This window comes from Emiliania huxleyi (genome assembly GCF_000372725.1).
Source record: "Emiliania huxleyi CCMP1516 chromosome Unknown EMIHUscaffold_15, whole genome shotgun sequence".
Classification (NCBI taxonomy): domain Eukaryota; phylum Haptophyta; order Isochrysidales; family Noelaerhabdaceae; genus Emiliania; species Emiliania huxleyi.
This window is the reverse complement of record NW_005201092.1, coordinates 203163-224580: the sequence shown is the minus strand read 5'-3', so window position 1 is coordinate 224580 and position 21418 is coordinate 203163. Positions and strand designations below refer to the sequence as shown.

General features: G+C 62.0%; 4 protein-coding genes across 4 annotated transcripts in view; 3 read left to right on the top strand and 1 right to left on the bottom strand.

Annotated features, from left to right (window-relative positions):
* The window catches only part of EMIHUDRAFT_449289 (hypothetical protein), a gene marked incomplete at both ends in the record, with an annotated part of 8217 nt that extends 7493 nt beyond the window's left edge, over positions 1–724 (top strand). The window contains 4 exons of the mRNA XM_005786561.1: positions 1–20; positions 112–282; positions 509–546; positions 709–724. Coding sequence (XP_005786618.1) covers positions 1–20; positions 112–282; positions 509–546; positions 709–723 — 244 coding nt within the window. The remainder of the gene's footprint in view (positions 21–111; positions 283–508; positions 547–708) is intronic.
* Positions 725–3036: 2312 nt separating this feature from the next.
* MAP1 (membrane aminopeptidase I) lies at positions 3037–11338 on the top strand. Its single transcript, XM_005786560.1, has 27 exons — positions 3037–3227; positions 3303–3415; positions 3800–3847; positions 3921–3983; positions 4132–4218; positions 4276–4368; positions 4789–4836; positions 5434–5469; positions 5612–5701; positions 6088–6192; positions 6931–6998; positions 7110–7160; positions 7525–7642; positions 7713–7814; positions 7885–7963; positions 8330–8418; positions 8565–8729; positions 8814–8885; positions 8958–9002; positions 9054–9113; positions 9313–9338; positions 9421–9488; positions 9560–9708; positions 9847–10083; positions 10245–10418; positions 10492–10530; positions 10774–11338. The coding sequence occupies exons 4-27, from the start codon at positions 3963–3965 to the stop codon at positions 11083–11085; spliced, it is 2334 nt and encodes a 777-aa protein (XP_005786617.1). The 5' UTR covers positions 3037–3227; positions 3303–3415; positions 3800–3847; positions 3921–3962; the 3' UTR covers positions 11086–11338.
* A 312-nt stretch (positions 11339–11650) lies between these two features.
* Positions 11651–12749, top strand: EMIHUDRAFT_201829 (hypothetical protein; the record flags this gene model as incomplete). The annotated part of the gene is made up of 3 exons (XM_005786559.1): positions 11651–11749; positions 11833–12400; positions 12445–12749. 3 exons carry the CDS (start codon positions 11651–11653, stop codon positions 12747–12749), a joined length of 972 nt encoding a protein of 323 aa, XP_005786616.1.
* A 212-nt stretch (positions 12750–12961) lies between these two features.
* Positions 12962–15657, bottom strand: EMIHUDRAFT_449286 (hypothetical protein). Its single transcript, XM_005786558.1, has 3 exons — positions 15564–15657; positions 13524–13846; positions 12962–13409 (listed from the first exon to the last, which is right to left on the bottom strand). Exons 1-2 carry the CDS (start codon positions 15567–15569, stop codon positions 13550–13552), a joined length of 303 nt encoding a protein of 100 aa, XP_005786615.1. The 5' UTR covers positions 15570–15657; the 3' UTR covers positions 12962–13409; positions 13524–13549.
* Between the last annotated feature and the right edge of the window lie 5761 nt (positions 15658–21418).

The window sequence follows — 21418 nt, the reverse complement described above, 5'->3', positions numbered from 1 at the left end:
GGGGGCCGTGCGTGCGCGAGGCCCGCTCGTCCGCCCCTCCCGGCCTCGGGTGTCCCCGACGCGCCCCCGCGACACGTCCACGACACGTCCACCACACGTCCCCCACCTCAGGCCTTCACTGTACCGCCCGGCGTCTACCGGTGGGCGACCTTGATCGAGCCGCCCGGCTGCCGGGCGGAGCTCTCGGCGCCGATGCTCCGCCGCCTTGCAGCCTGCGGGCCGCGCTACGAGCCGCCCCGTCGCGCCTCCGCGCGGCGGATCGCGCTGCCCGCCGCCGTGCTCGTGCTCGCGCTGCTGCTGCCGCTGCTGCTGCCGCTGACGCCGTGGCATACGGCGCTGCAGCCAGTGGAAGAGCTCGCGGCCGGACGCGACGTGTAAACTTGTTTTCGCCAAAAGATCGGCGCAGATTGAGAGCGCACCAGTCATTTACTAATTGTTCTGAACACGACAACTCTCCCAATGCCATTTTTTGCTGGCGGTGAAGCTGTCGAGCTCGTCCTGCTGGCAGCGGGCCGACGGCGACGCGAAGCTGCTGAAGCGATGCGGGTGGACCTCCAGAGGGGGGGGTGATGAGAGACAGTGTATTACAGGGGTCGGCGTGGACGGGGCGAGGAACGCGCCGCGCGGGGCGCCGCCTCACCGGCCCAAGTGGCGCAGGGCGAGGCGGCGAGAACCGAGCGAGCACGTGAGCCCCGTGGCTCCAACCAGGCCCTTCCTTTTTTGAGCAGGTGTGCCGCCGCGCGAGCGACGCTCCGAGATCGCCCGAGATAGCGCGGCGCGGCCCCGAGATCGCCCGAGATTGCGCGAGATCGCCCGAGATTGCGCGGCGCGGCCCGAGGCGAGGTGGATGGGTTGGGAGCGAGGGGGCGGAGGTGTTCAGTGCGGTAGATCGGTCAGTCGGGGCGCAAGAGGTGGCCTGTGAGCCATCCGGCTTACATTTACCCTGCGTTGTTGAGCCAGGACTCAACATACTCGTTCTGTTGCCATCCCAAACTGTCACTCCCCTTTCTCCCGGCCGGGGTGGGGCGCGCGCGGGGGCGGCGGGTGTGCGGCGAGTGTGCGGGATGTCTGTGGGCCCGAGAGCGATATGCCATGTCCGCCTTGCGTTGTTTCACAACATCGAAGCGAAGGCTAAGCTCAAAAGGAAAACCTACTCTGCCACTCGCGGAGATGACGTAGGTTGGGGCACGCACTTCCCACCCAACTATTGACTCCTATTCAGTGACCAGATTCAAAAACACTTGCTTGCGGTATTGCTGCGCCGGCGTCCTATGCACGCACGTAGAGAGCCCGAGAGCCTTCTTTCTGACTGCAGGTGTGATGCGCTGGCTATCACAGCGCCGCCGCAAACACTGTGGTGCGCGTGTGGGCGAGGGCACTTCGTGGCTGCAAGAGGTCCTCACGGCAAGAGGTCCTCACAATGCGCACTCGGAGCAGGGGAGAGCAAAGGTCCGTGCGAGAGAACTGATGCAGCTGCGTGTGACTACTCGGCTGCAGCCGATCATGAAGGCGCAGGGAATCCTTCGGGGGTCGCTCTATACGCAAAAGAAACCGTGGCTAGCCACGCCTCCTACGGGAAGACCCGCCGATCATGTCAAGACCCTCTAGTGCTCAGAGGTCCTCATTGGCACCTTCATAGATTACAAGAGGTCCTCACGTGGAGGGTATGCCGGCACCATGTATCACCGTTGGACTGACGGCGTCTCAGTCTGTGATTTTCGCGCAAAAGAGTTAGCCGGGTCAAAGAAGTCCCTCGCGGGAAGGAGACCCGCACATCCCTCAAGAGCCCGCACATCCCACACAAATAATTTTGTTCCATTCAGTGACCAGATTCAAAAGCACTTGGTTGGTTGGTTGCGGTATTGCTGCACCGGCGTCCTATATGCACGCACGCAGAGAGGCCGTCCCGAGAGCCTTCTTTCTGACGCGCCAGTTCGCACCTGTGTCGAGCCTGTCTGCTGTGAGAGAGAGTTCTTTTGTTCAAATTCTTTCTGACTGCAGTGTGATGCGCTGGCTGCCTTATCATGTGGAGTCACAGAGCGAATCAACTCACGTCGATGTGCACACGGTGCTCATGTAGGTCCTCATAATAAGAGGTCCTCACGCCCGGGCGGTGCCGGGCACACGTCGTTTCCCCTCGCAATCACCACTAACGGCTCCAGTGACAGACTAATAAGAAGGACTACTGCTCCCAGCAAACAAAAAAAGCAGGCGGTTCCAGCTGCCAGCCGTGCCGGTGAGAGAGAGGGATTGCCATTCGGGGAAAGCGTCAACATGCAAAATATAAGTGCGATGTGTATGTGCACTGGTATGGGCTCGTGTGCGATGGGCTTTCATAACTTCCTGTACCCAGAAGTACTTCACCGAGAGCAGTGAGGTGCGTAGGGGATCTCTGATGCGTGGTGTTTACGGTATCTAACAACATCACGAGCTCCTCACGGAGCGCCCTCGGACACGGCGAGAGGGTCCATGGCAGCTGCGTTCACTACACTTGCTCCATCCGATGTAGGCGTCCCGTCTCAGGGAATCAGGGGCCGCACGATATGCAAAAAGGGTGGCTAGTCACAGGTCCCAGGGTGGGAATCAACTCGTCGATGCGCTCAGGTGCTCAGAGGTCCTCATTACGAGGTCCTCCACTGCTCGCTTGCGGCTCGCGGCATGTACGTGCTCTCGCCGCTGCTGGCTGCGCTGAGCTTCTTGCCGGTCGGCCCAGCTGCAGCACCGGCTCTGCAGAGCCGGCCGCAGCCGTTTGGCGTCGCGGCGGCAGCGCCAAGAGGTGCTCAACAAAAATATTTCTTTTGGTTCAGAATTCTTTTTTTGCGCGCCATTGCGCGCTAGTTCGCACCTGTGTCGAGCCTGTGTGCTGTGAGAGAGACGTTTGTTTAATTCTTTTTTGTCAGACATGAGCTGGATACGCCGAGGCAAGCTTCTCGGCCTCGCGTGCGCTCTTCCCGGGATCCTCGGACTCCGGGTGCCCCTCCGCGCGCCAGCGAACCTCAACCTCCGCGGCGGTTCCGTCCTCATGTCTTCCGCCAGCGACCAAGCCGCGCCCGTCGAGAAGTTCCGCAAGGATTATGCGCCGACGCCTTACGCCATCAGCGAAATTGAGCTCGACTTCTCACTGCACGACGGCGAGACGGCCGAGTCGCGCGCCACGACGGTCACGTCGCGCCTTCACGTCTCGCGCCGCCCCGGCGCCGACGCCGGCGCCAGCCTCGACCTCGACGGCGGCCACGCTTCCCGGAACCTTCGCGGAATCTTCCGACAGCCGTCCTCGCGGAGCCGTCCTCGGGCGTCTGTAGGCGAGGACCTCGAGCTCGTCTCGCTGGCGGTGGACGGCGTCGAGCTCACGCCCGGCGGCGGCGCCTACGCCGTCGAAGGCGACGTCCTCTCGATTGATTCCTCGGCTCTGCCGGTGAACCTTCCGAGACACTTCCTTCCGAGACACTTTCTTCCGAGACACTTCCCTTCTATCCCGCCCGCTGCTGCCACTGCCTGCCGCCTACCTTGGGGGGGGGGGGGGGGGCTCCTTTCCTCACCCTCTCGTCACCTCCGAGGCGCTTCCGAGACACGCTTGATCACTCCAGAACTCGTCGGCCTCTGCTTCGCTGGAGACGGCTCTTGCCACAGACAGCAGCTCGACCTCCCACTCACAGCCAACCGATGGCTTCCGCCTCCCGAGCACCCCCCACCCACCCACCCACCCACCCACCCACCACACACACACACACACACACACACACACCGCCACGCCCCCCACCGCCACCACCGCCACCACCGCCGCCGCCGCCGCCGTCAGGCTGGCGAGGCGCCGTTTGTGCTCGAGTCGGTCGTCCGTCTCGCGCCGGCAGCCAGCCTGCAGCTCTCCGGCCTGCACCAGTCTGTGAACGGCGTCTACTCACACCTCCAGCTGTGAGCAGGCGGCCAACCTGCAGCTCTCCGGCCTGTACAAGTCCGGCGGCATGTTCTGCACGCAGTGCGAGGCGGAGGGCTTCCCGCCGTGCCATCCACTCCCTCTCGGGTCCTCTCGGGTCCCCTCGGGTCCCCTCGGGTCCTCTCGGGTCCCCTCGGGTCCTCTCGGGTCCCCTCGGGTCATCTCGGGTCCTCTCGGGTCCCCTCGGCTCCTCTCAGGCGGAAGGCTTCCGCCGCATCACCTACTACTACGACCGGCCAGATGTGATGGCCACGTTCAGCCGCGTGCGGCTCGAGGCGGGCAAGGAGTCGCGCCCCGCCACGGCGTCTCTTCACACCTCCAGCCGTGAACAGGCGGGCAAGGAGTCGTACCCAGTGCTCCTCTCCAACGGGAACAAGCTGGAGCACGGCGACTGCGGCGGCGGCAGGCACTTTGCGGTGTGGGAGGACCCGTATCTCCCAAGATCTCCCCATGCAGCTCCCCAGATCTCCCTCTAGGCACTTTGCGGTGTGGGAGGACCCGTATCTCCCCAGATCTCCCCATGCAGCTCCCCAGATCTCCCTCTAGGCACTTTGCGGTGTGGGAGGACCCGTATCTCCCCAGATCTCCCCATGCAGCTCCCCAGATCTCCCTCTAGGCACTTTGCGGTGTGGGAGGACCCGTATCTCCCAAGATCTCCCCATGCAGCTCCCCAGATCTCCGTCTAGGCACTTTGCGGTGTGGGAGGACCCGTATCTCCCCAGATCTCCCCATGCAGCTCCCCAGATCTCCCTCTAGGCACTTTGCGGTGTGGGAGGACCCGTATCTCCCCAGATCTCCCCATGCAGCTCCCCAGATCTCCCTCTAGGCACTTTGCGGTGTGGGAGGACCCGTACCCAAAGCCGAGCTACCTGTTCGCGCTCGTCGCCGGCGATCTCGGCAAGGCGAGCGGCAGATCGAGATCCGGGGAGATGTGGGGAGATGTGGGAGAGATACGACCTCGGCAACACTCCCTCGACACTTCCTACACACTTCCTACACACTTCCTAGACGCTTCCTACACGCTTCCTACACACTTCCCAGAGACTTCCTACACACTTCCTAGACACCGCGCCGTGAGCAGGTGAGCGGCTCCTTTCTGTCTAGGAAGTGTCTAGGAAGTGCCTAGGAAGTGCCTAGGAAGTGTCTAGGAAGTGTCTAGGAAGTGTCTAGGAAGGGTCTAGGAAGGGTCTAGGAAGTGTCTAGGAAGTGTCTAGGAAGTGCCTAGGAAGTGCCTAGGAAGGGTCTAGGACGTGCCTAGGAAGTGTTTAGGAAGTGTCTAGGAAGGGTCTAGGAAGGGTCTAGGAAGTGCCTAGGAAGGGTCTAGGACGTGCCTAGGAAGTGTCTAGGAAGTGCCTAGGAAGTGCCTAGGAAGTGTCTAGGAAGTGCCTAGGAAGTGACTAGGAAGTGCCTAGGAAGTGCCTAGGAAGTGCCTAGGAAGTGCCTAGGAAGTGCCTAGGAAGTGTCTAGGAAGTGTCTAGGAAGTGTCCACCCGCGAGCAGGTGAGCGGCACCTTCCAGACGGCGTCGGGGCGGCAGGTCGAGCTGAGCGTGTACTCGGAGAAGGAGAATCTCGGGTAATCTCGGGCAATCTCGGGTAATCTCGGCAGGTCGAGCTGAGCGTGTACTCGGAGAAGGAGAATCTCGGGTAATCTCGGGCAATCTCGGGGAATCTCGGCAGGTCGAGCTGAACGTGTACTCGGAGAAGGAGAACGTCGACCAGTGCGACCACGCGCTGGCGTCGCTGATCAAGTCGATGCAGTGGGACGAGGAGCGGACACACACACACACACACAGAGAGAGAGAGGGAGGGAGAGAGAGAGAGAGAGAGAGAGAGAGAGAGAGAGAGAGAGAGAGAGAGGGAGAGAGAGAGAGAGAGGCGAGGAACAGCCTGGCCCGCCTGGCCACCGGCCGCGGTACATGGGTGGGCGCTACACAGGAGAAGGGCGGCACGCTGGAGCGACACAAACACTCAGCCAGCGGACACTCACACACAAGAGCGGCTCGGCCTCGAGATCTCCCGAGATCACCCGAGATTGCTCGAGATCCCCCGAGATCCCCCGAGATAGCTCGAGATTGCCCGAGATCCCCCGAGATTGCCCGAGATCCCCCGAGATCCCCCGAGATTGCTCGAGATTGCCCGAGGCTGCCCCACAGGAGCGGTTCGGCCTCGAGTACGACCTGAGTCTGTACAACATCGTCGCGGTCAACGACTTCAACATGGGCGCGATGGAGAACAAGGGGCTCAACATCTTCAACACGGCGAGAGACACTTCCTAGACACTTCCGAGACACTTCCTACACAGAACAAGGGGCTCAACATCTTCAACACGGCGAGAGACACTTCCTAGACACTTCCGAGACACTTCCTACACAGAACAAGGGGCCTCAACATCTTCAACACGGCGAGAGACACTTCCGAGACACTTCCGAGACACTTCCTACACAGAACAAGGGGGCTCAACATCTTCAACACGGCGAGAGACACTTCCGAGACACTTCCGAGACACTTCCTACACAGAACAAGGGGTCTCAACATCTTCAACACGGCGAGAGACACTTCCTAGACACTTCCGAGACACTTCCTACACAGAACAAGGGGGCTCAACATCTTCAACACGGCGAGAGACACTTCCTAGACACTTCCGAGACACTTCCTTCACAGAACAAGGGGCTCAACATCTTCAACACGGCGAGAGACACTTCCTAGACACTTCCGAGACACTTCCTACACAGAACAAGGGGTCTCAACATCTTCAACACGGCGAGAGACACTTCCTAGACACTTCCGAGACACTTCCTACACAGAACAAGGGGTCTCAACATCTTCAACACGGCGAGAGCACCCGAGAGCACCCGAGAGTACCCGAGAGAGCACCCGAGGGTACCCGAGAGTCCCCGAGATCACCCGAGATCACCCGAGATCACCCGAGAGTACCCGGGAGATCACCCGCGAGTCCGCGAGATCACCCGCGAGTCCGCGAGATCACCCGCGAGTAGGCGCTCACCCTCGCCAAGCCCTCCACCGCCACCGACGACAACTACGAGCGCATCGAGAGCGTGATCGGGCACTCTTGCCTCCAGCAGTGGCTGCGCGTGCGAGAGGGCCTCTTCTTAGCCCCCCCCCCCCCCCTTCCCCCTTCCCCCTCCCCTCCCCTCCCCTCCCCTCCCTTGCACAGGCACGAGTACTTTCACAACTGGTCGGGCAACCGCGTGACGTGCCGCGACTGGTTCCAGCTCACCCTCAAGGAGTAAGAAGAAGAAAGATGAGGAAGGACGAAGGAGAATAATAATAATAATAGGTTCCAGCTCACCCTCAAGGAGTAAGAAGAAGAAAGGAGAAGAACAATAATAAGAATAATAATAATAGGTTCCAGCTCACCCTCAAGGAGCAAGAAGAAGAAGAGGAAGGAAGAAGAAAGAGGAAGGAGAATACTAATAATAATAGGTTCCAGCTCTCCCTCAAGGAGTAAGAAGAAGAAGAAGAAGGAAGAAGAAAGAGGAAGGAGAATACTAATAATAATAGGTTCCAGCTCACCATCGCAACCCGTCATGCTGTGAACGGCGTCCCTTCACACCTCCAGCTGTGAACAGGTTCCAGCTCACCCTCAAGGAGGGGCTCACGGTCTTCCGCGACCAAGAGTTCTCAAGCGACGTCGGGTCGCGCCCCGTGGTTCGCATCGAGAATGTCAAGTCCGTGCGCGGCCGCCAGCTCCTCGAGGAAATGTCAAGTCCGTCGAGGAAGTGTCTAGGAAGTGTCTAGGAAGTGTCTAGGCCGCCAGTTCATCGAGGACGCCGGGCCGATGTCGCACCCGATCCGGCCAGAGTCGTACATTGCGATGGACAACTTTTACACGTCGACCGTCTACGAGAAGGGCGCGGAGGTGGCCCTATTCTTGTTCTTCTTGTTGTTCTTAGTAGTATTCTTCTCATCAGTATTACTCTGGCGCGGAGGTGATCCGGATGTACATGACGCTCGTCGGCAAGGACGGGTTCCGCAGAGGGCTGACCGAGTACTTCAAGCGCCACGACGGCACCGCGGCCACGGCGACTCCCGCCCTCTCCTAGACCTCTCCTGGACCCTTCCTGGACCCTTCCTGCAGGCGCCGCGGTCACATGCGACGACTCCCGCCCTCTTCTAGACCTCTCCTGGACCGTTCCTGGACCCTTCCTGCAGGCGCCGCGGTCACATGCGACGACTCCCGCCCTCTTCTAGACCTCTCCTGGACCGTTCCTGGACCCTTCCTGCAGGCGCCGCGGTCACATGCGACGACTCCCGCCCTCTCCTAGACCTCTCCTGGACCGTTCCTGGACCCTTCCTGCAGGCGCCGCGGTCACATGCGACGACTCCCGCCCTCTCCTAGACCTCTCCTGGACCCTTCCTGGACCCTTCCTGCAGGCGCCGCGGTCACGTGCGACGACTTCCGCGCGGCGATGGCCGATGCAAACGGCGTGGACCTTGCCCAGTTCGAGCGGTGGTACACGCAGGCGGGGACTAATAATACTAATATTAATTAGTTATTCTTATTACCTTGCCCAGTTCGAGCGGTGGTACACACAGGCGGGGACTAATAATACTAATATTAATTAGTTATTACTATTACCTTGCCCAGTTCGAGCGGTGGTACACACAGGCGGGGACGCCGGTCCTCACCGCGGCGGGCGCGTACGACGCCGCCGCCGGCGTCTACTCGCTCACGCTGTCGCAAGCGTGCCCGCCGACGCCGGGGCAGGCGGCCAAGGAGCCGTTTCACATCCCGGTGGTGGTTGGGCTGCTCGACGCGGAGAGCGGCGCGGAGGTGGTCGCCTCCGCGCCAGAATGAGAATAATAATAGTAATGATGATGATGATGATGATGATGATGATGATAATAATAATAATAGGTGGTCGCCTCGCGCACGCTCGAGCTGCGCGAGGCCTCGCAGACCTTCACCTTCGACGGGCTGCCCGCGCCGGTCGTGCCGTCGTCGGCCCTGCGCGAATTATCCAAGGGATGAAAAACGAGTTCTCGCCGATGAATTAATTAGGTCGTGCCGTCGATCCTGCGCGGCTTCTCGGCGCCCGTCAAGCTGGTGCACGAGCTTTGATTAATTAATTAATTAAAGGCAATTAATCAATTAAAGGCGCCCGTGAAGCTGGTGCACGAGCCCGCCCTCACCGACGACACCCTCGCCTTTCTTGCGGCGCACGACCCTAGACGCGGAATATGTCTTCTTGCATTCCAACTAGCGCCCGAGAGACACGTACCCCGCTGTACCCCGCTGTACCCCGCTGTACCCCGCTGTACTCCGCCGTACTCCTATTCGTTGTGTTCACGCGGTGCTCTGAATGCACCGCACAGTACCGCCTTCCCGCCCTCATGCCGGCGTACTCAGCACGCAGGCGCACGACACCGACGCCTTCAACCGGTGGGGCGGCCGGGCTTATTATTATTATTATTATTATTATTATTATTATTATTATTAGGGTATTCATTATTGTTATGGTTAGGTGGGAGGCCGGGCAGGCCCTCGGCGCCAAGCTCGTGCTCGACACCGCCTCCGCCTTCGCCGCGGCAGGCGCTTTAATGACACAACGACTTGATTAAAAAGTCTCGGCAGTTAGTCCGTGAGAGCCTTCGCTTCGGCAGGCGGCGCGAAGCCGGACGCGGCCGTCGAGCTGCCCGCGCCCTTCCTCGCCGCCTTCCGGTCGACCCTCTCCGACGCGAGCCTCGACCCGTCCCTCCGCGCGTACGCTCTCGTGCTGCCTCCGCTCTCGGAGCTCTCGCAGGCGATGGCGGTCATCGACCCGACCAAGCTGCAATTAATAGTCAATTAATAGTTGATTAGCTAATTAGGCGATGGCGGTCATCGACCCGACCAACTTGCAATTAATAGTTAATTAACAGTTGATTTGTCAATTAATTAGGCGATGGCGGTCATCGACCCGACCAACTTGCCCGCCGCCCGCCGCGCGGTGCGCCGCTCGCTCGCGCTCGCCTGCGAGCAGGAGCTGGTCGCGCTCTACGACTCCCTCGCCCCGCCGCCCGGCGCGCCCTTCTCGGTGGACGGCGCTGAGATCGGCCGCCGCCGGCTGCGCAACTGCGCGCTCGGCTACCTCTGCTCGCTGCCCGACGGCTCGCCGGGGGGGCGCGACGCGGTCGCGCGCGCAAAGGCGTGGAGATTGCGGGAGATTGCGGGGGATTGCGGGGGATTGCGGAGATTGCGGGGGATTGCGGGAGATTGCGGCCACCTAGCCCTTACCTCCAGGCGAACCGACTGCCGTACACCCCTATCAATCTCCCCCTCCTCTCCCCCCTCCCCCCCCTGTCCCAGGCGCAGTTCGACGCCTCCGCCGGCTGCATGACGGACCGCCTCGCCGCCTTCTCCTGCCTCGTCGGCAAGCCCGACGACTCGCCCGCGGCCGCCGAGCGCGCGGCTGCCGTCGCCGCTTTCCACGAGGCCGCGGGCGGCGACGCGCTCGTGGTAAACAAGTGGTTCATGACGCAGGCCATCTCTCCCCATCTCTCGAGCCACATCTCCCCATATCTCCCCATATCTCAACAAGTGGTTCGTGACGCAGGCCACGGCGGACCGCGCCGGGCTGCTCGACGACGTCAAGGTGCGAGATGCAGCCGAGATGCGGCCGAGATGCAGCCGAGATGCAGCCGAGATGCGGCCGAGGTGCAGCCGAGGTGCAGCCGAGGTGCAGCCGAGGTGCAGCCGAGGTACAGCCGAGGTGCAGCCGAGGTGCAGCCGAGGTGCGGCCGAGGTACAGCCGAGGTGCAGTTGAGATGATCCGACATGCTGCGAGATCCGGGATTGTCGTGGTTCTCCGAGATTACCCGAGATTGCCCGAGCGCAGGCGCTCGTCCAGCACCCGGACTTTTCGTGGACCAACCCGAACCGGCTCCGCTCCGTCGTCTCCGCCTTCGCCTCGTCGATGGAGCACTTCCACGCGCCGGGCGGCGCCGCGTATGCGTGGCTCGGCGACGCGATCGAGAAGGTCGACAAAATCAACCCGCAGGTGGCGAGCCGGCTGGCGGGCGCCTTTGCGCTGCACAAGCGGTACGACGCCGAGCGCGGCGAGCTGATGCGCGCGCAGCTTTCGCGGATCAAGGCGCTGCCGGGCCTCTCCAAGGACACCTTCGAGGTGTGCGCTCGCTCGCTCGCGTGAGCGCGCTTCGCGGCGGCGGCGGCGGCGGCGGCGGCGGCGGCGGCGGCGGCGGCGGCAGCGGGCGCGAGAGGGGCCGTAGCGGAGCGGAATGGGGAGAGCTTTAGGCGCAGCCGCGGGTTGCGAGAGGAGGTGGGCGTATTCGTGGCGGGGTCGCCGCCTTGCGATGTTGCGTGGTCCGTCCGCGAGGCGCCTTCCCTTTCGGTTTAAAGCCACAAACCCGTTAGAGATAGAATCCGCCTCGGATATAAATTAGAATCCGCCCCTTCATCACACATCAGCACCGCGACCGGGCCCAGCGCCCGCGACGCGCCGAGCCGAGAGGACTGACTCTGACACACGCTCACGTGGCAGATGGATCCGGGGCACCCTCCACTCGATGCTCAGGCACGAGGTTCGAGAAGGGGGGCCCTAGGAAGGCCCCCATCCAGGGCCGCCCGGTATAGCTCTTACGAAATACCCAGAGGTGGACTGCTGGCTCGCTCTCACCCATCGATCGCAAGCTCGCGGAATTCAGTGCCTTCCGGATACGGACGGCGGACCGAAGTTGAAACCGCCTTGAAGGACGATGGCAAATGTGAGCTTGCCGGCGGGCATTGCCGGCGCAGAGGTCCCAAATCTCTACGGCGGGGACTATCGCTACGCCAGGGAAGACAAGGGCGTCGAAGTGCAGCTGCTGCTGTTCGAATCGTTCGGCGCGTCTCCTCGAGCTTCCACGCCGCCTATGTCGTCTTTTGCACCGTGATGCAGGCCTTTGCGATGCGTCTCTCCAACGTCGGGTGGTACGAAGCGACTGGCGTCGTGCCGCAGATGATTGTGATTGCGCTGACCGACATCGTGCTCCTCGTGCTCCTCTCGGAGATAAGCGCGATCGGCCTCATGCTGCTCAAGCGCCTCCTTGCCCGATGCAAGAGCGCGCAGCTCTCAATCAACGCGTGGTTCCGGCCGCCCGAGTGGATCTTTGCCGATCGCTACGCGCACATGCTCAAGCTGGTCGCCGTTGTCATGTGCTTCGGCCCCGCCGCGCCGGTCCTCTACTTCATCGGCGGCATCTCCCTGCTGCTCTCCGTCACCATCCAAAAGTTCATGCTGCTCAAGGTCTACGCGCGGCCGCGCCCCCTCGACGACGCGCTCGCCTGGCGGTCTCGCGGCTTCCTGCAGGCCCTCTTCTTCCTCCATGTCACGATGGCGCCGCTCTTCTACGCGGAGCGCTTCCACGCGATCCTAGCGGCAACGGCGGCGGCAAAGGATCCCTCGAAGGCGGCTGCTCTGCAGTGGTACCCAGGCACGACCCTCGCTGCGCTGGACGTAGCGGAGAGTATGAATTGGCCTCTCCTAACCCCTCCCATCACGTGCAAATAGGCGCGACGCTGTCGGAGGTCGGCGATGGCATGTACCCCTTCTTCTATGCCTTCGTCGTCTTTGGATTCTCCCTCTTTGGCGGCGGCGTGATCCAGGCCGTCTTCTGCTCGCGCGACCGTCACGCCGAGGATACGGGAGCCGACCACCGCTCTTACCAGGAGGCGCGCGACGAGGACGGCCTTGGCGAGTACCGATGCTCCCTCCGCTCCTCGATCGTGCACGTCGACCGGCCATACCGTAAGCCGCAGCGCGGCTCAGGCACAGCGGCCGAGCGCGAGCAGAAGGGGGAACACGCGTTTGTGTAAAAGCGAAGAGGCGGAAGCGGGCCACCCACAGCCCCCGACTAGTCTGGCGCCACACAGCCCCTTGGAGTGTGAAGGCTTCGTAGCCCTCCGGTCCACTATGGAGCGAAAAAGCAAGCGAGTGGGCGCCACACACACACCGTCATTCGAGAACAGAGCTCAGAGGCCAGACAGCGACGACAGCCAAACGAGTGGGTGATTCCGCCGATGACACAAACTCTAGACGTACCGCAGCAATTATACGTATCACAGGGCTCGGTGCGAGCATGGAGCAGCACCCACAACAGGCAGGCCTGAGAGATACACTCGCCGTGTATCTCTCACTCAAATCATCGCTGCCAATCCGGCCGGTGCCAATTTGTCTCGTTGTACATGGTGAGCGGGGCAGCGGACACGTTGAACTGTGTGTGGTACGAGGTGCGCATCCAGCGTGGTCGAGTTTTTAACTAACAATAAGATGCGAGCAAATGATCAGAGCCTGCGCACGCGGACTGCGCCAAAGTGTGCCCGGCCGCCGTTCTGGTCGCCGGCCACACTCGCGTGGTGAAAGCCGAGGCCGTCGGCCACGAAGTGCACCAGCCGCCGCCGCCGGCTGCTGTTGGCCTGCAGCGTCGCCTCCTCGCCAACCCCGACTCGCCTCAGGGCCTCCTCCACCTCGCGCACCTGCGGCGAGAGTGCACGGTGGCGTCAGAGTCTCCGCTCGGAAGGGCGGGGCAAGGGCCCGAGCCGCCCCCCGCATCTTTTGCGGAGAGCCCCATGCATCACCAGGGTGCGCACCTCGTCCTTGTCCCACTCAGACGCCGCTAAAATCGCGCCGAGCCTCGCCGCCATCGCCACCCCCGGCCCACGCTGACCGCCGCCGCCCTCTTTGCCTCCGCCGCCGCCGCTGCCCTCGCCGCCGGCGGCATCGCCGCCGCCGCCGCGGCCCTTGCCGTCACCACCGTCACCGCCGTCACCACCGTCACCGCCGTCACCGCCGTCACCACCGTCACCGCCGTCACCACCGTCACCGCCGTCACCGCCGTCACCGCCGTCACCGCCGTCACCGCCGTCACCGCCGCGGACGCCGTCGCCCTCCGCGCAATCGCCGCACGTGCCGCCGTCGCCCGCCCCTCCCTCGCGCGCCTCTGCCCGCAGCCGCCCCATCGCCGCGAGCGAGCCTACGGGAAGGTTCCACGAACGTTCCGAGAAGGGGCTCTCTCGGCGTGACCGGCGCGTCGAGAGCGACGGCGCCATCGGCGTCGCTCTGGGAGGCGAAGCGCCGCGCCACCTGCAGGAAGGCGCCGACGAGGGTCCGAGGAGGCTCCCAGACTCGCCCATGGGTGGCGAGGCGCCGCACCGCCCTCTGCGAGGGAGACCGCTCCAGCGGCCAGCCGCAGAGGATGTGGTTCCTATAGCAATCATGTCACGCTATAGCAATCATGTCACGCTCCAGCGGCCAGCCGCAGAGGATGCGGTTCCTATAGCAATCATGTTACGCTATAGCAATCATGTCACGCTCCAGCGGCCAGCCGCAGAGGATGTGGCTCTTGGGCGACGCGTCGAGCCGGTGCATCCTATGGGCATGTCTCGGACATGTCACCGACGTGTCCTCGACATGTCGGGCGATGCGACGAGCCGGAGCGTCCTCGTCACCCGCACGGCATAGCCTCCTTCGGCCGCCCAGAGCGCGCGGTCCTAATGAGTGAATCAGCAATCCCTACTCATTCACTCGCCTCGCTCGGCCGCCCAGAGCGCGCGGTCCTGCTCGAGGAACTCCTTGGCCATGCGCCGAAGCATGCCGCGCTCGCCGCGCAGCAGCGCCTAGTTCACGCACTCCACTCGCAGTGCACCACCCACAGGCATCACCGCCCGCCGCGCAACACGCGCCTCGTCCGACACGTCGGCGGCGCACGCCAAAAAGTCGTACTCGCTCGGCGTGAGGGCGGCGGCGACGGCGGCGGAGCGCGGGTAGGCGACCCGCACCTGTGAGGAGTCGCAACCATGTCACGCTATAGCAATCATGTCACGCTCCAGCGCGGGTAGGCGACCCGCACCTGTGAGGAGGAGCAACCAGCCCGCTTGGAGCTCACTAGCTAGAGCTCGCACGCATGGAGGCCGTCCTCGCATTCGCCTTCCCGGGACCCGGTGCTGCCTTGTGACTGCCGTCGACTGTCTGTCCCTTCTCGGCGTCTGTGCGTGTGCGATCTTGGGCCCGGGGTTGTGGCGTTGTGAGGGACGGACAGGGCGGCACGGCGGTCGGCGGCGGCGGCGGGGGGGCGCACGTGCGGGTGGACTAGAGAGGAGCACTAGAGAGGAGCACTAGAGAGGAGCACTAGAGAGGAGCGAGCGAGCGGTTGAAGAGCAAGGCAAGGGGACAGGCCATCCTGGTCAGGCCACCCGCGCGTCGCTGCCGCCGGCGTCAGCCAGCCATTAATTAACAACCGCTCCCTCGCCACTCCCAATGAATCAACAACCACTCTTCTCGCCACTCCCCAAAGAGTGGGTGTGCGCGCCTCGTTGCTGCCGGCGGCGCCGAAGCGGTACACGTCGCGCCGCGCCGCGCTCAGCTTGCCTGCGGGAAAGTTCGCGCCGGTGCAGCTCGGGCAATCGCAAGGCAATCGCGGGCAATCTCGGGCAATCTCGGGCAATATCGGGCAATCTCGGGCAATCTCGGCGTGCCGGTGCAGTTCGGCCAATCTCGGGCAGTCTCGGGCAATCTCGGTCAATCTCGGGCAATCTCGGGCAAGCTCAGCGTGCCGGTGCAGCACGGGCAGACGACAAAGCAAGCGCGAGCGGCGACGCACGCGCGCAGCACGAGGTCGGAGGCGGTGCCGCAGGCATGGAGGGCGAGGCCAACGTCGAACGGCTCGTCGAACGCGCCGAGGTCGCCGCACACGAAGCGGACGTTCGTCAGGCCGGCCGCCGCCGCGCGGCCGCGCGCAATCTCGAGCGACCTCGCCTTGAGCTCGACGATGGTCACTGTGCAGTGCGGCAGCATCGCCGCCAGAGGCAAGCCAAGCGGGCCGCAGCCGCCGGCGAAGTCGACGAGGTGCCATCTCCTCCCACCGGCAGCGACGTCGGCCGAGATAGTAGCAGCGGAGGCAGCGATGGCAGCGGTGGCAGCGAAGGGAGAGGTGGGAGAGAAGGCAGCGGAGGCAGGAAAGGTGACGGCGGCAGCAGTAGAGCCCATAGCACTCGCAGCAGGCTCAGCCTCACTAGTGACAGAGTTGGTGGCAGCGGCGGCGGTGGCAGGCGTAGCAGGCGAGGCGCCCGCTTCTGCCAGGCCCTCGACGAGCACCGCAGCTAGAGAGACGAGCGACTCAATCTGCCAGCACTTCCGCTGCACGCGCGACGCTGGCAGCGCGCCGCCCGCCGCGGTGCCGGCCGGGTGCACCTCCGAGTGCAGCCGCTCCCAAGTCAGCGCCGGCGCCGGCGGCTCGTCGGATAGAAGCGGGTGAGCGGAGCACCGAGGGAGTGGGACGCCGTCTGACGAGAGCAGCTTGACAAGCGCTCGCTCGAAGGGCTTTACGCCGACGAAGCACTCTGAGGCCATGCGAGGGAGGGTTCGGGCTCCGAACAGGTGGGGCAGGTGCATGTGCGGGTGTGTCTTGTCTTGTGGTTCTGTGTGTCGCTGCTGTGTGACCGTCATCGCCCGTCTAGCGTCCACCCATACCGCGTTGGTGTCCCAGTCGTTGGTCGGACTGTGTTTCGCCTTCCCATCAATCAATCAATCGTGTGTGGGCTATTCACCTTCCTACATACATACATGGACATGGACATGGACTAGGACATGGACATGGACATGGACATGGGCTTGTTCTTGAGCAATCGATCGAAAGGTGGTTGTGTGTGTGCACACACACACACACAAGGTGGTTTATCATGATGGAGATAATCGAAACAAGATCTTAGTAGACGGGGGAGATTTTGCACGATCGATACAAAAGTCCTCTTTTCTTCACATCTGTATCAACGCGTTTTGCACGTTGACAGGACCCCCCTTGTGCTTACTAACTAAGCCTTGTGCGGGGACTAGCTCGCCTCCCCCTGTGGCTCTCTCTTGCTTGCCCTGGCTCCTCCCATGGTGATCTGTGATAGCGCCGTGGGAGGTGTGAACAAGACCGCGCGCTGTGGGCCTGTGTCTGTGTGAGGACCTCCCTCCTTTTGGTCCCGTAGTGAGGACCTCTGGCCGCGAGAGTATTGTCAGGAGCGTGCGGTGCCCCATGAACTTCCTAAAATACATGTGATCTGACTGGAGGGTGGAGGGAGGGTAGTTGTTGGTGGGGGGAGGGTGAAGCATGAATTTTGGGGGAGGGGGGGGGGGGGGGGCACCGCAGTGAGGAACTAGCTGATGTGAGGACCTCTCCGCAATGAGGACCTCGGGCAGGCGCGCACGGGTGGCTCCGAGTGCCCTTGACAACTCCCGACCAGGTCGCCTTCCCTGCAGGGTGCCAGCCCACTGTCAACAGACAGGTCTCAGCGCCCGGACAGCGCGTGTTACGCAAGACGCATACCTCCGCCGTCCGCGTGTGTATTGTGTGTCGCAATGTGAACAATGTGAACAATGTGTATATTGTGTGAAAAGGCTTGAGCGGGGACTGAGCTCGCCTCCCCCCATGGCTCTCTCTTGCTGGCCTTGGCTCTTCCCATGGTGATCTGAGTGTGCGCAGGTAAATACTTGTAATGCTCGAATAGGGAGATGTTGCACCATCGACACCAGTGCCACTGAAACGTGTCGACATCCCGCACTAACTATACACAAAACCACCGTGCAAAGCCTACCACCCGCACCATACACAAACTCCCTGGTGAAGGAACCCCTCGCACCATTGACACATGCAAAACCTATCTGTATAAAACCTACCTGTTATCAAGAATCAACGCCTTTTCCGACTAGGAACCCCTTGTGAATGATTAGCCGTGTGTGCGGGGGCTGTCCTGAGCTCGCCTCCCCCATGGCTCTCTCTTGCTTGCCCTGGCTCCTCCCATGGTGATCTGAGAGTGCGCATGGGAGGTATGAACAAGATCGCGCGCTGTGGGCCCGTGTGCATATGAGGACCTCTCTCCTTTTGGCCCCGTAGTGAGGACCTCTGGCCGCGACAGTGTTGTCACGGGTACCGATGTGGAGTGGAGTGGCCCCAGCTACCTTCCTGGAGTACACTCGTGATCTGACTGGAGGGTGCATGGAGGGTGGTTGTTGGTGAAGTGAAGCATGAATTTCCGGGGGGGCCGCACGCCGTAGGCGAGAGGACCTGATGTGAGGACCTCTCCGCAATGAGGACCTCTCTCCGCAGGCGCGAAGGGATGGTTCCGCGTGCCCTGGCTCCCTACCAGGTCGCCTTTCCTGCAGGGTGCCAGCCCACTGTCACACACAGCGCCCGGACAACGTGCGTCACGCAAGTGACTCAAGACCCCTCGCACAACAAAAGACAAAAAGTTCTGACCCTCCTTACGGCTTTATAAAGGGAGCTATGCAGCTGACTCGGCTCTCCAGTGGCCGGGGTGGATGGTTTGGAGGAGCAAGAGAGAGAGACAGAGGGAGTCGCGATTGGTACCCCCGCTCGGTCTGAGCGCAAAGGCGCAGCGGATGGAGCAGGACGGGCTGCTACGCCATGGGGAGTCGGCGGGAGCGAGGTCCTCATAAACACAAGAGAGGTCCTCATCGACGTCCTCATAGTACATAGACAGAGAGGTCCTCAGAATGAGATATTTTGTTGAGCTTGAGGCCGAGCTCATCCTCGCGATGGGGCGCAACACCTTTTTTTAGGAGAGGATCTCGTTCATTTGCGGTTTAACCTTCGATGGAGGTCTGAGGGAGAGGTCTGTGCAGCTTCGCGGTTATAATGAGATACGAAGCAGGGGTTGAATTGAACAAGGTACATGTACATGCACATGTCATGTGTGGCAAAGCTTTGCATCGTTGATGGTGTGCTTGTAGTACCTAAACATCGCCCTTCGTTTTTTTTGTTGTTTTTTGTTTTTTATGGCCAGTGTGCGGACCGATGTAAAGTTCTTTTTACGTGCTGCAGAACAAACTGACGCGGGCCCAGTACCTCGACGAGGTGACGTGGACCACCAAGAACTGGCTGGGGCTGCAGAAGCAGCGTATCTCAGTCGTTCTTCACACGGCCATCGCAGAGCAGGTTGTTTCTACAAAGTTATGTGAACAGATCGAGGACTTCCGCATGGCGAACGCGGGTGTTGAGGCATGCAAAACCTATCTGTATAAAACCTACCTGTATATATCAAGAATTAACGCCTTTTCCGACTAGGAACCCCTTGTGAATGATTAGCCTTGTGTGCGGGGGCTGTCCTGAGCTCGCCTCCCCCATGGCTCTCTCTTGCTTGCCCTGGCTCCTCCCATGGTGATCTGAGAGTGCGCATGGGAGGTGTGAACAAGATCGCGCGCTGTGGGCCCGTGTGCATGTGAGGACCTCTCTCCTTTTGGTCCCGTAGTGAGGACCTCTGGCCGCGACAGTGTTGTCACGGGTACCGATGTGTAGGGGAGTGGCCCCACAGCTTCCTGGAGTACACTCGTGATCTGACTGGAGGGTGCATGGAGGGTGGTTGTTGGTGAAGTGAAGCATGAATTCCGGGGGGGCCGCACGCCGCAGGCGAGAGGACCTGATGTGAGGACCTCTCCGCAATGAGGACCTCTCTCCGCAGGCGTGAAGGGATGGTTCCGCGTGCCCTTGCTCCCTACCAGGTCGCCTTTCCTGCAGGGTGCCAGCACTGTCGCACATGGCGCCCGGACAACGTGTGTCACGCAAGTGACTCAACCTCCGTGTGCTGTGCTGCTGTGCTGCGTGGACGGACACGGCTGGTTGTGTGGAGATAACGGTAAACGGAGTAAAGATGGCAAGATCAAAAGATGGTCAAGTATGTGCAGAGCGAGTCGGAGCAGATTGTCGGCATGGATGCGATCCCAACCGACGAGCGCGGCGGCGCTGGAGAATCTCTTCGCCAAAATCCTGCTCGTGCAGGTGTGGACCCTGTCCTCCTCCCCCATCCCTCGTTTGGGTTGTCTGTTTTCTTTCTTTCTTTCTTTCTTCGACTGTCTGTGCTTCCTTGTGCGTCTTGGGTCCGGGGTTGTGTTTTTGTGTGAACAGCGCCTTGAAATAAAAATACGCTGGCGTCGTTGATCGAACGCCGCATGTCGCTCGCTCTCGCCCTCACTGGCACGATCTCGCTCGCCCAGTTATTGCTCCATAACCGAGCACCTCCACCGCCGCCCCGCCCGCCACCGTGGTGGTTGCCGGTGCAGCCGCCGCTTCCGCCATCGGCGCCGGCGCCGCCCGCGAGCCCACCGATGTGGAACCCAACCAAGGCTGGGCGCGCAGCCTCGAAGGCCTGGATGCGCGCCCTCCCGGCGTGGCTCAACCGCCCAGCCAGCGGCGTCTCCCAAATGCCTCTCCCGGCGTGGCTCAACCGCCCAGCCAGCGGCGTCTCCCAACCACCGCCCGCCAGCGCCCCGAGCCCGCCCCCCGTTCTCCAACTGTGCGATGAACTGCAGCTGCGCGAGATCACGAACGGCTGGACCAGCACGCGCGGCTGCCTCTGGCCGCTCGCGAGCGGCCGTTTCGGCTCCTGCCTTACTCCGGGCGCCAACACGGGGTCCTACAGCGAGGTGCGCATCGATGTGTGCATGCGCGTCACAAGAAAGCAACGCTCGCCCGCACACGCCCGCGTGGCGCCACACCAGAAGCAGGCGGCGCGCCTCTCTCCTAACCGGCTCTTCCTCCTCTCGACACGCTCCTGCGCCCGCGCCCGTCGCAGATCTGGCGCGTCTCCGAGTGGCAGTGCCAGCAAAAGTGCGAGGCCGATCCAATGTGCAGCACGCTGCCCTGACTCCCGCTGTATATGCCCTGTCCACTCACTCCCCTAGCTTAGAGCGCTTGCCTGCATGCGCTTGCCTGCATGCGCTGTACTGTACTTCCGGCGAGACTGACCGAGACTGTGGCCGAGACTGGACGAGATTGGGCGAGCTTGTAACGAGATGGAACGAGATTGGACGAGATGGAACGAGATTGGACGAGATTGAACGAGACCTGCCGCCTCTGCAGGTGCGTCGCCATTGAGTTTTCGTACATCGACCACTCCACGCGCTGCGGCTGATCCTGTGAACGGCGTCTGTTCACACCTCTGGCTGTGAACAGGTACATCAACCACCACACGCGCTGCGAGCTGCATCACGCGAGGATCAGCCACGTTCTGCCCGTGGGCGGTGAGCACACCCTGCACTGCATCGCACTCACATCACGCGCTCTCACCATCAGCCATCATGAGCCCTGCCGCTGCATGGAGGTTGCCTCTCGTCCTTGCACCACCTCACCCAGCTTCTGCTCAGGGCACGCAAGCACACACGCCATGCACACGCCAGGCCGGTCCTATTAATTAATCATGGTTGACCGCAGTTTGATTTCGTTATTTATTCCCACGCCCGCAGGCCGGTCCTGCCGCCTCCGGCCTTCCATCAAGAGCGGTCTCGTCTTCAAGGGCGCGAGATGGAGCCGAGATCAGCCGAGATGCAGCCCGAGATGCAGTCGAGAGCTAGCCGAGAGACTAGCCGAGAGACTAGCCGAGATCATAGCGAGATCATAGCGAGATCTCGCCTGATTGGAGGGGCTCGAGTGTACAAGCGTCTTTGGTGCGGCCGGCGCCGACTTCCCTCCGCGGACCCCCCCCCCCCC

Coding starts and splice junctions, on each gene's coding strand:
- MAP1 (XM_005786560.1), top strand. CDS start 3,963: ATGTTCTGCACGCAGTGCGAG. Junction 8,886..8,957: donor TCGACGGGCTGCCCGCGCCG/GTCGTGCCGTCG, acceptor TGAATTAATTAG/GTCGTGCCGTCGATCCTGCG. Junction 9,114..9,312: donor ACACCCTCGCCTTTCTTGCG/GCGCACGACCCT, acceptor CTCAGCACGCAG/GCGCACGACACCGACGCCTT.